Source organism: Emys orbicularis, chromosome 17 (genome assembly GCF_028017835.1).
Source record: "Emys orbicularis isolate rEmyOrb1 chromosome 17, rEmyOrb1.hap1, whole genome shotgun sequence".
NCBI lineage: Eukaryota > Metazoa > Chordata > Testudines > Emydidae > Emys > Emys orbicularis.
This window is the reverse complement of record NC_088699.1, coordinates 26,323,957-26,336,126: the sequence shown is the minus strand read 5'-3', so window position 1 is coordinate 26,336,126 and position 12,170 is coordinate 26,323,957. Positions and strand designations below refer to the sequence as shown.

Below are 12,170 nucleotides of genomic sequence, written 5' to 3'. Positions count from 1 at the left end.
TGGTGGCATCGGGGCCGTTTTCGCGCCCCCTCCCTACACGCGTAGAACCAAGGAGGGCGGGGCGGGGGCGGAGCTGCGCATGTGCACTGGGTAACAGTGCTCTTCCCTCACGCTCCCTTCCCCCGGGCGGAGCGGGCGCGCTGACGCATTACGCGCGGGGTGTGGGTGGGTCAGGTCGCGCGCATGCGCGGGCGGCGGGTCGTGGCGGTGGTGCTGCGGAGCCGGGGTTGCCGGGGCTGCGGACGCCATGTCGGGCCGCTCGGTGCGAGCTGAAACCCGCAGCCGCGCCAAAGATGACATCAAAAAAGTGATGGCGGCCATCGAGCGCGTCCGCAAATGGTGAGAGGCGGGGTCTGGGGGGGCGGGGCCTCGAAGCGTGGAGCCAATCACCGTGCCTCTTCGACTTCGGTGGTGGGACTCCGATGGAGAATAGCCAATCAAAGTGCCTGAGCCAGTGGGCGGGGCCAGCGGGGGGAACATCCAATTACCTCTCCTTACGGTTTGAGAGGGCGGGGAACATGAAGAGCAGCCCGATTGGCAGGGGTTACGCCCAATCACAGCTGCCTCCAGGCGTGCTCTTCTTAGGAGCATGTAGATGGACATGCTCCGCGGTCAATCAGGGCCCGCGGGCTGAGGAGGCGGGCTCTTTTGTTACCATGGCCCCCGGGTGGCCCGCCCACACTGACCCAAATTGTCCCGTGTTACGCAGGGTTATTGGCTGGGAGGGCCCTGCCCCACGGTGAGCTCCGCCTGAGCCTGCCGCGCTGTGGCGTGTTCGGGGCCGGGTAGGAGCGGCGGCAGTGGGCAAGGAGTGGCCCGTCTCCCGGGACGCTGAGGCCCAGGTCGCAGGCTGGGCTCTGCTCGGAGCGGGCCTCAGCCCTGCCGCTGACTTCGTACCTGGCAAGCCCCTCCCCTCGCCTCAGTTTCCTCGCTGGTGTAACGGTGCTCACCGGCGGGTTGGGAAGCTGCAGGTGCGTGGTGCACCCGTCTCTTGGGCATCGCCGGTTGTTGTGGACGGGACCGGTGCCTGGGCTCGGGGGTCGTAGCTGGCACGGGAACGTGATGGGTGGGAGGGACCTGACTCTAGGCCCCCCACAGTGCAGTTCACAAGACTGTCAGTTACAGGTTTGATCCCCTCTCTCTAGCTGACCGGAACCCGTCAGGGCCTGTCTACCTGCAGAAGTCGCACCGGTGAATCCTAAATCGGTTGAAGAACTAGTTCACTCTACTTCTGCTGCTTAGCCAAAGCGCTGGGTGATGGTAGGGGCTGCAGCTATTTTCAGGAAAGGTAGTCCCAAAACAGAGCTGTACAGAAGCAGTAACAACCTCTCCCCAGGAGGCTGGGAGAGGGGTAGTGTAGAGGTCCCCCTTCTCCTGTCCTTACAGCAGTTAAGACTCTGGGGGAGAGTAGCAGAGGTCATTACACAAGGTAGAGCTCCTGAGTAGGGACTAGAGCTGGGCAAATAATTGTCTTTTCAGTTCACTGGCAATTCCAAATGTCAGAAACGAAACATTTTGTTCCAGTTTTGGGGTATTTTAAACTGTTCTAAAAAAAAAAAAAAAAAGTATGTGGAAAGGAAGAGTCCCCTCCCTTATACTCGATAGCCCAGTGATTACGGCACTCAGCTGGGATGCAGGAGACATGGGTTTAAGTTCCTGCTTCAAAGTAGGGGTTTTCCCCTGAGTGTCTCATATCCCTAACCACCAGGCTATGGGATATTCTGGAGTGGGTGTCTGTCAGTCTCTCTTGTTGAAGCTGTTCCACTGTGGCTAAATAGTTAGTCATTGGAGCAGAGGCTGGAAGGTGGGAGTGCCACCAGGCTAGAGCGTTACTCTCCCTATACTTGCTCTGGCACAATGACTATTTGAATATTTTATAAAAAGTGAAACTGCTTCTGCAGGAGAGCCTCCCACCCCACTACCTAATGGCTTGAAGACAGTCCCCTTAGATGGGGGAGGCCCTAGTTCAAGTCTTTGCTTTGGAGCCTATGGTAAGGATTCAAACATGGGTCTCCCATATCTCAGGTGAGTGCCCTAACCACTGGGCTACTGGATGTAATAAGAGGGGGCATCACCTCCTTCATTTTGGGAATGGTACTCAAGGCCCCTGATTATCCCACCATCCCAAACTGCCTCCCACCCTCTGCAAAGTGCTGAAAGCCACATCCACACCTGCCAAAACCTCCAGCTTTCTCCACCTTGACAACTTTAGGAAGCAGTTGTTCATTGTCAACACACAAATCTGCAGCATATTGAAAATGGAGGAATACACTCAATTTAATGTCCAAATGAATAGCACAGGTTACTGCATTATTATTTCAGTAGCACCCACAATGTGTTAAATGCTGTTCTAATACAAAATATGACCTCCTGCCCCAAAGAGCTTACAGTATTGATTGATGAACTCTCAATTGTGTCAGAGAGAGAAGTCACGGGTAACTTTCAGACTGATGGAGGGGGCCTCCCCTAGTCAAAGTTCCCCTGAGCCAAGAGCTCAGCAGGCTGACAGTTAAGGCACATCAGTTTCATAAAAAGAACAGGAGTACTTGTGGCACCTTAGAGACTAACAAATTTATTAGAGCATAAGCTTTTGTGGGCTACAACTCACTTCTTCGGCTGCATATAGAGTGAAACGTATATTGAGGAGATATATATACACACATACAGAGAGCATGAACAGGTGGGAGTTGTCTTACCAACTCTGAGAGGCCAATTAAGTAAGAGAAAAAAACTTTTGAAGTGATAATCAAGATAGCTCAGTACAGACAGTTTGATAAGAAGCAAGTGTGAAAATACTTACAAGGGGAGATAGATTCAATGTTTGTAATGGCTCAGCCATTCCCAGTCTTTATTTAATCCTGAGTTGATTGTGTCTAGTTTGCATATCAATTCCAGCTCAGCAGTCTCTCGTTGGAGTCTGTTTTTGAAGTTTTTCTGTTGTAAGATAGCCACCCGCAGATCTGTCATAGAATGGCCAGACAGGTTGAAGTGTTCTCCCACTGGTTTTTGAGTATTATGATTCCTGATGTCAGATTTGTGTCCATTAATTCTTTTGCGTACAGACTGTCCGGTTTGGCCAATGTACATGGCAGAAGGGCATTGCTGGCACATGATGGCATATATCACATTGGTAGATGTGCAGGTGAACGAGCCCCTGATGGTATGGCTGATGTGATTAGGCCCTATGATGATGTCACTTGAATAGATATGTGGACAGAGTTGGCATCGGGCTTTGTTACAAGGATAGGTTCCTGGGTCAGTGTTTTTGTTCAGTGATGTGTGGTTGCTGGTGAGTATTTGCTTTAGGTTGGGGGGTTGTCTGTAAGCGAGGACAGGTCTGTCTCCCAAGATCTGTGAGAGTAAAGGATCATCTTTCAGGATAGGTTGTAGATCTCTGATGATGCGCTGGAGAGGTTTTAGTTGGGGGCTGAAGGTGACAGCTAGTGGTGTTCTGTTATTTTCTTTGTTGGCCCTGTCTTGTAGGAGGTGACTTCTGGGTACTCGTCTGGCTCTGTCAATCTGTTTTTTTCACTTCAGCAGGTGGGTATTGTAGTTTTAAGAATGCTTGATAGAGATCTTGTAGGTGCTTGTCTCTATCTGAGGGATTGGAGCAAATGCGGTTATATCTTAGAGCTTGGCTGTAGACAATGGATCGTGTGGTGTGTCCTGGATGGAAGCTGGAGGCATGTAGGTAAGTGTAGCGGTCAGTAGGTTTCCGGTATAGGGTGGTATTTATGTGACCATCGCTTATTAGCACAGTAGTGTCCAGGAAATGGACCGCTTGTGTGGATTGATCTAGGCTGAGGTTGATGGTGGGATGGAAATTATTGAAATCATGGTGGAATTCCTCAAGGGCTTCTTTTCCATGGGTCCAGATGATGAAGATGTCATCAATGTAGCGCAAGTAGAGTAGGGGCGTTAGGGGACGAGAGCTAAGGAAGCGTTGTTCTAAGTCAGCCATAAAAATGTTGGCATACTGTGGGGCCATGCGGGTACCCATAGCAGTGCCGCTGACTTGAAGGTATATATTGTCCCCAAATGTGAAATAGTTGTGGGTGAGGACAAAGTCACAGAGTTCAGCCACCAGGTTAGCTGTGACATTATCGGGGATACTGTTCCTGATAGCTTGTAGTCCATCTTTGTGTGGAATATTGGTGTAGAGGGCTTCTACGTCCATAGTGGCCAGGATGGTGTTTTCTGGAAGATCACCGATGGATTGTAGTTTCCTCAGGAAGTCAGTGGTGTCTCGAAGATAGCTAGGGGTGCTGGTAGCGTAGGGTCTGAGGAGAGAGTCCACATAACCAGACAAGCCTGATGTTAGGGTGCCAATGCCTGAGATGATGGGGCGTCCAGGATTTCCAGGTTTATGGATCTTGGGTAGCAAATAGAATGTCCCTGGTCGGGGTTCTAGGCATGTGTCTGTACAGATTTGTTCCTGTGCTTTGTCAGGGAGTTTTTTTAGCAGATGGTGTAGTTTCTTTAGGTAATCCTCAGTGGGATCAGAGGATAATGGCCTGTAGAATGTGGTGTTAGAGAGCTGTCTAGCAGCCTCTTGGTCATATTCCAATTTATTCATGATGACGACAGCACCTCCTTTGTCAGCCTTTTTGATAATGATGTCAGGGTTGTTTCTGAGGCTGTAGATGGCGTTGTGTTCAGCATGGCTGAGGTTATGGGGCAAGTGATGTTGTTTTTCCACAATTTCAGCCTTTGCACGTTGACGGAAGCAATCTATGTAGAAATCCAGTCTGTTGTTTCGACCGTCCGGAGGAGTCCACGCAGAATCCTTTTTTTTGTAATGCTGGTAGGGGGGATTCTGTGGGTTAGTATGCTGTTCAGAGGTATGTTGGAAATATTCTTTGAGTCGGAGACATCTAAAGTAGGATTCTAGGTCACCGCAGAACTGTATCATGTTCGTGGGTCTGGAGGGACAAAAGGAGAGGCCCTGAGATAGGACAGACTCTTCTGCTGGGTTAAGAGTATAGCTGGAAAGATTAACAATATTGCTGGGTGGGTTAAGGGAACTACTGTTGTGGCTCCTTGTGGCATGTAGCAGTTTAGATAGTTTAGTGTCCTTTTTCCTTTGTAGAGAGGCAAAGTTTGTCTTGTAAATGGCTTGTCTAGTTTTTGTAAAGTCTATCCATGAGGAAGTTTGTGTGGAAGGTTGGTTTCTTATGAGAGTATCCAGTTTTGAGAGCTCATTCTTAATCTTTCCCTGTTTGCTGTATAGGATGCTGATCAGGTGGTTTCGCAGTTTCTTTGAGAGTGTGTGACACAGTCTCTCAGCATAGTCTGTGTGATATGTAGATTGTAATGGATTGTCCACATATCTATTCAAGTGACATCATCATAGGGCCTAATCACATCAGCCATACCATCAGGGGTTCGTTCACCTGCACATCTACCAATGTGATATATGCCATCATGTGCCAGCAATGCCCCTCTGACATGTACATTGGCCAAACCGGACAGTCTCTACGCAAAAGAATTAATGGACACAAATCTGACATCAGGAATCATAATACTCAAAAACCAGTGGGAGAACACTTTAACCTGTCTGGCCATTCTATGACAGACCTGCGGGTGGCTATCTTACAACAGAAAAACTTCAAAAACAGACTCCAACGAGAGACTGCTGAGCTGGAATTGATATGCAAACTAGACACAATCAACTCAGGATTAAATAAAGACTGGGAATGGCTGAGCCATTACAAACATTGAATCTATCTCCCCTTGTAAGTATTTTCACACTTGCTTCTTATCAAACTGTCTGTACTGAGCTATCTTGATTATCACTTCAAAAGTTTTTTTCTCTTACTTAATTGGCCTCTCAGAGTTGGTAAGACAACTCCCACCTGTTCATGCTCTCTGTATGTGTGTATATATATCTCCTCAATATATGTTTCACTCTATATGCATCCGAAGAAGTGGGTTGTAGCCCACGAAAGCTTATGCTCTAATAAATTTGTTAGTCTCTAAGGTGCCACAAGTACTCCTGTTCTTTTTGCGGATACAGACTAACACGGCTGCTACTCTGAAACCTATCAGTTTCATAGCCACTGGTTTAATGTGGCCAGCACCACATCCAGGTGCCTTCGACTGCCCTAACCCAGTGGATCAGGCACACATTTTACAGTTGGGTGAACAGGAGGTCGCCTTTCAGTGTGAGATCAAGCAAAACTTAAACCTGTGGCTCCAGTTAAAACCCATGCAAGTGGAAGGCCAGGGTGGCCAAGTTTTCATGGTTTTCTTTACAATCCCAAGGGCCCACGGACCACTGTAAATCAACTCCTGCTCTGAGTGAATCATCTGCAGAATGTCTAACTCTCCCGTCCCCAGTCAACCACTACTTTCCAACCCTTGTTTCAGCAAGGAGGGATTGATCCCCTCACTGCAAACAAGTTCTGCAGGCAGAGTGCAGAATTTGACACCACTGCACCTTGGCCCTGGTGATGTGAAGGTGAGAAGCGCCAGTATAAAAACTGGGAAAGAGAGAGCCATGCTGAGCATCTGAGTGAGCAGAGACCCCCTCTCTTTTCCAGCCAAGTCAGTGGGCTAGGAAAGCCCTGCTCTGGAGATAATGGGGAAAAGGCCCATTCTAGGGGGACAAGGAGATAATGTTCCCACAATCCCTGATTCCACAACCCCTGATTCCAGAGGAGTGTTTGTATTCCTAGCCCTCAGTGGTCCCCTAGGGCACTGGAGTTCACACCTTTGCTGTTGCTATTGCTTTTCTGGAGAGTTTTGTGGTGAAATTGTGTCCGTTTCACTCCGTTTCTCATCCTGCCTAGGCAAGTGTATGCAGAAGTAGCAGCACAGGCATGATCCTGAGCTGAATTTAATGGCTGTGTCCTGAGTAACTGCCAGGACTTCCTCGGTTGTGTGGTTGGGAGAGGTGGTTGGCTCTGTTGGTTGTAACCTGTCTGCTGCTTGGTGGTAGGGAGAAGAAGTGGGTGACGGTGGGAGACACATCCCTTCGGATATTCAAGTGGGTGCCTGTAGCAGACAGTAAGGAGGTAAGTGCTGGGTCTGCTGTAAGGAATGCTCTTAAGGATTGTGTGTGCCGGTTGGAGAGGAGGAGGCCACGCCTCACTGCTGAAGGGGATGGACTCTAGTTCTGCCCTTCAGAATGTCATCCCAGCTCCCACCAGGAAGGTCTGGTCTTGGGGATCTCCTCTGCATGGCTCAAACCCGTGGGGCTCCCAGAAAAACAAACAAAGGGCGTAGTTTCCCCTGGCTGCCCCTCGCTAGTCAGTGAACAAATTGTTGCTTTTTTGGGGGGGGGTCTCTGGGACAGGGATAGCTCAGGGGGTTGAGCATTGGCCTGTTAAACCCAGGGTTGTGAGTTCAATCCTTGAGGGGGCCATTTAGGGATCTGGGGCAAAAATCTGTCTGGGGATTGGTCCTGCTTTGAGCAGGGGGTTGGACTAGATGACCTCCTGAGGTCCCTTCCAACCCTGATATTCTATGACGGGCTGGGGCTGATGGTCTTTGGCCAGTGTGCTCATTGGGAAATCCCCAGAGAGGATCTGGAAGGCAAAACCTTCCTTTTGCAATGGACTTCAGACTCGGGGGTAGGCCCAGCAATCCACACAGCATCTGTAATGTGACGTAGCCCCATTCGCTGCACTTGTGGCCTGGGCAGGTACAGTGTCCATAGGTGAATGCCCCTCTGGCTCTGTGCTGTTGCTGCTGCCTGGGGAGGGCAGTGCTCCTTAAAGGCCTACTGCCTCTCTCCCCTCTGCTTGCTGAGTGTGACTCTGTTAATCCCATGTTCTCTCTCTTCAAGAAAGAGAAGTCCAAAACAAGTAGCAGCGCTGCCCGAGAACCCAATGGTTTCCCAGCTGACTCATCTGCCAACTCCTCCCTCCTCCTGGAGTTCCAGGGTGAGTCTGCCTACCCCCAGAACACAGGCTGGCAGGGGGAGGGCACTGCTGCCATTCACACCAAGAGGACTTTGTAAATATTGAGGTGTCATTAGTATGTATGTCTTGCATATCCCCCCAGGAGCAATGAAGATTTCCACAAGGGATATTGTTCTGACACATAAGAACGGACATATTATGTCAGACCAATGGTTCATCTAGCCTAGTATCCTGTCTTCCAACAGTGGCCAATGCCTGGTGCCCCAGAGGGAATGAACAGAACAAGCAATTATTGAGTGATCCATCCTGTCATCCACTCCCAGCTTCTGGCAGTTGGAAGCTAGGAGCACACAGAGCATGGGCTTGAATACCTGCCTATCCTGCTCCGACTCCCTTCTTTCCAGTGTCTGCTGTGGGGAGAGGCTGTTAGCGGCGTGCAGCCAGCACACCCTGCCCTACACCACTCCCTGCAGCGACTGGCACAGGGATCTCCTGCACTGTTATGATGAAGCCCTTCAGGGTATGTCCCACTTTAGGACAGTGGCTCGCAAACGTTTTACCGAAACGCCCCGCCAGCTGCATTTTGTCTTTTTTAGCGATCAGCCCAGGGTCCAAATTCATGGGCGGGGGTGTGCAAAATCATAGGTCAGCCTCATCCTCCTCCGCTGCTTTCTTTGTCCTCGCCCCGCCAAGGGGGCACTGACCCCCGCAGCTGCAGGTGTGGCCAGGCCAAACATGACAAGTGGTGCTGTGACCCCATGAGCCAGGTTGCAATACCCAGAGCATGGAGCTGTGCCCAGCCCCACAGGACATGAGCCATCGTTGCAGGGTGAGTGTGGGGCAGGCTTGCTCTCAACCCCTGCCCCTTCAGGGCCTCTCCTTGGAAAGGCTGCTGTAGGAATCCTAGGAGGAGGGGGGTAGTCCTGGGGCTTCCAGGTAGCCTTTGTGTCTCACAGCAGGGGTTGCAGGCAGGAAGGGGGACTGTGCCCAGAGGCATGTCCCCTTCAGCTCATCTGGGTGGAGACCAATGGAGGCAGCACCAGTATTTTACCCCAGAGTCTGTGGTGGATCCAGGATGGATTTTAATATTATGGCTTGTCTTGCTCCTTGGTATTCAGCCATAAAGGCTTTAGGAGCAATGGAGGTCTCAGTCCCAGGTATTAGGAGCACTCTGTGATGAAAGGATTTGGGGAGGAGATGTGCTTTGGCATTTCCCTACTCCTCCAGTTCTATTAAAGGCAATTCCAAGGTCTCCGGAGGTCATAAGCTGCTGAGAACTCTGTCCTCTCTGCGCCTCTGTAGCCAGAGTGGAAAGGCCTCAGCATCCCATGGCCATGCACACTCTGGGGTTGGCTGCCTGCCGAGGAGAGGTGTACAGGAGACTTGGCCAGCCTGATGCCACCTGGCCTGTATTCCCTGATGTGCTTTGTTACTATACCTGGTAGAGCAGGGGTCCCAGATGGGAGTCTGGGGGTCCAGTCAGTCACTTCACGGTGATGTCAGACGATGGGACAGGAACCAGTACAGCCTGGGAACTGCTACTGAACAGCTTTGTGTCCCATTCCCACGTCAGGTGCTCTTTGCTCAGCAAACATCCAGGACCCCTCCTCTGCCTGCTCTCTCTTCCCATGTTTGGGCCTTTCCTTCTCTCGGAGGAGTGGTATCCTGGGGATTGACCATATAACTAACCCTGGAAATCCAGGGCAGCCTAGCATACACGGCTTGGGAACCCCATAGGGAGAGGTGGGTGCAGAGCTCTCCTGCTGGCATGGGAATCCTCCCTGCTCCCTTGGGCCGTTCTCTATGGGTGCCATCTTTCAGTGCTGCCCCCTGCTGGTCTTCTTGTGCTACTACAGCTGTGAGCCATGCATCCCCCCCTAACATGCTGATGGTTTTTCAGATGAGACCAGTAACCAGAGCTCCTTGTCGGATGTTTACCAGCTCAAGGTCGACAGCAGCCCAAACTCGAGCCCCAGCCCCCAACAGAGCGAGTCAATGAGTCCTGCACATACGTCTGACTTCCGCACGGACGATTCGCAGCCACCTACACTGGGGCAGGAGACCCTGGAAGGTATGATGCAGCCAGCTGCACTGGGAGAGGAGATGCTGGAGGGGGCGGGCCCTAAGGAAGGTGCAGTTCAGCCAGCCATTCTGGGCCTGGTGAGCCCTGGGAGAAGCACAGTGCAGCTGCCCATGATGGGCCGGGTGAGTTTCTGCTCCTTGCCCCGGCAGGGCATTTGCTGCCATGTTCCTGTGCAGGAAGCATGGCTGGGTTGGCTGTTTTCATGCATGTTTGCAGCAGCACTGCTATGTTAATGCTGCTGCGTGTCCAACATGGTGTTGGCTTTTCCTAGGCCTCTCTATGGTGCAAGGGCAGCAGAGACCTGAATGCCCTCTAGGCATGGTGCTCCCCACTGAGTCCTGGGAGTATGTTGTATCTGCAGCCAAGGGGGCAATAGCTGGCTGGCTCACTCGGTGAGGCCAGGCAGAGCTCTTGCTGCTAACAGCAGGCTCACGGGGCCAGCACATCCGTAATCCTCTCCGTTCCCTTCCAGAGCCCTGCCTACCTTCCTCGGAAGTTGCAGATGAGCCTCCCACTCTCACGAAGGAGGAGCCTGTCCCTCTTGAGACTCAGGTAATGGGAAGGGGAACCAAAGCCTTCCCTACATATGTACAGGCTCAAACTACACCCTTCATCCCTCTGGTGTGTTGACTCTGAAACCTAACAATGGCACACGATGTGTCAGCATTATGAACTGTTTCACTGCTGCCCATTTGAGCAGAAGCATCCAGCTAATATACTTTCCCCACAGACTTGGGCTGCCCTCTGCCCAGCTTCCCCAACCATTTCGGTGCTGCAGTTTTGAGCTGTGAGTGCCAAAATCGATAGTGCCTGGAAAACTGAAAATGTGGGGACAGCCTGAAAGAATCACAGTAAATATCCTGGGTCACTGCCTTGAGCCTGCTGTTCTCATCAGGTGCAGTTCATTAAAATGCTCCCTGTGTCAGGTCATTGGAGCTGCCCCAACCAGAGGCCTGGCCTCAGAAGTGCGAGCATTTGCCGTGGAGTGCCCTGGGTCTTGAACCCAGGCATGGCACTGCTGGGAGCAAGCCCGTGCTGTTGGTGCCACTAGTGGCCCAGCCAGGATTTTATGGGCCGCTGAGCCTCATGGTCGGACTGTAGCCTCTGCCTTTCCCTTTAGTGCTGTTGGCTCCCTGTGAGCAGAGACCCCAGGGCCGTGGCAGAGTTGTGCGCAGAGCTGGGAGCTGCATCCCGTATCGCCCGTGACCTCTGCTCTCCTGCTGTTCCAGGAAACTGAAGAGGAGGATTCTGGGGCGCCGCCTCTGAAGAGATTTTGTGCTGATCAGAACTCTGTGTGCCACACGGTCTCGGAGAGCTAGGGATGGGCCCCTCCCTCCAGCCCCCCACAGAGCCCGCCTGCCCTCCCCAGGGACGGGCCCCTCCCTCCAGCCCCCCGCAGAGCCCACCTGCCCTCCCCAGGGACGGGCTCCTCCCTCCATCTCCCCGCAGAGCTGGCCTGCCCTCCCTAAGGACAGGCCCCTCCTGCCAGCCCCCCTACCCCCCTGAGTCAGCCTGTCCTCCCCAGGGACGAGCCCCATCCACCAGCTCCCCTCCCCAGGGATGGATCCCTCCCGCCAGCCCCCCACTGCAGAGCCTGCCTGCCCTCCCCAGGGACAGGCCTTTCTCACCAGCCCCCCCACAGAGCTGGCCTGCCCTCCCCAGGGACAGGCCCCTCCTGCCAACCCCCCCTCCCCCGCCACAGTGCCCGCCTCCCCTCCCCAGGGACGGGCTCCTCCCTCTAGGCCCGTGCAGAGCCCACCTGCTTTCCCCAGGGATGGGCCCCTCCCGTCACCCCCCGCAGAGCCCGCCTGCCCTCCCCAGGGACGGGCCCCTCCCGTCAGTCCCCCACAGAGCCGGCCTGCCCTCCCCAGGGACGGGCCCCTCCCTCCAGCTCCCCGCAGAGCCCACCTGCCCTCCCCATGGGCGGGCTCCTCCCACCAGCCCCTCACAGAGGAACTAGTCTGTCCTTCCCTCAGGGACAGGCCAGGGCACCTCGCACCATCAGTACGTGCAAACTTGCCTCTATTTATTGGCTCCCTTTTCCCGCTGATCTGTGCTGGTGCAGCAGGGGCAGGACTGGTCATGCAGCCTGCTCATGTGAGGGGCTGAGTCCTCTGGGTCTCCTGCTCTGCCCGGGCGCTGGGCGAGAACTGCAGCCCGGCAGATTTTGTTCCCCTGCAGGACAATTTCGTCTAGGGCCCCGTGCCCCCAGTTGCTGGGAA

General features: G+C 52.9%; 1 protein-coding gene across 1 annotated transcript; it reads left to right on the top strand.

Moving 5' to 3' along the window:
• The first annotated feature begins 247 nt into the window (after positions 1-247).
• BCL7B (BAF chromatin remodeling complex subunit BCL7B) lies at positions 248-11,267 on the top strand. The gene is made up of 6 exons (XM_065418451.1): positions 248-339; positions 6,941-7,016; positions 7,790-7,886; positions 9,766-9,936; positions 10,421-10,505; positions 11,180-11,267. Exons 1-6 carry the CDS (start codon positions 248-250, stop codon positions 11,265-11,267), a joined length of 609 nt encoding a protein of 202 aa, XP_065274523.1.
• The last annotated feature ends 903 nt before the right edge of the window (positions 11,268-12,170 follow it).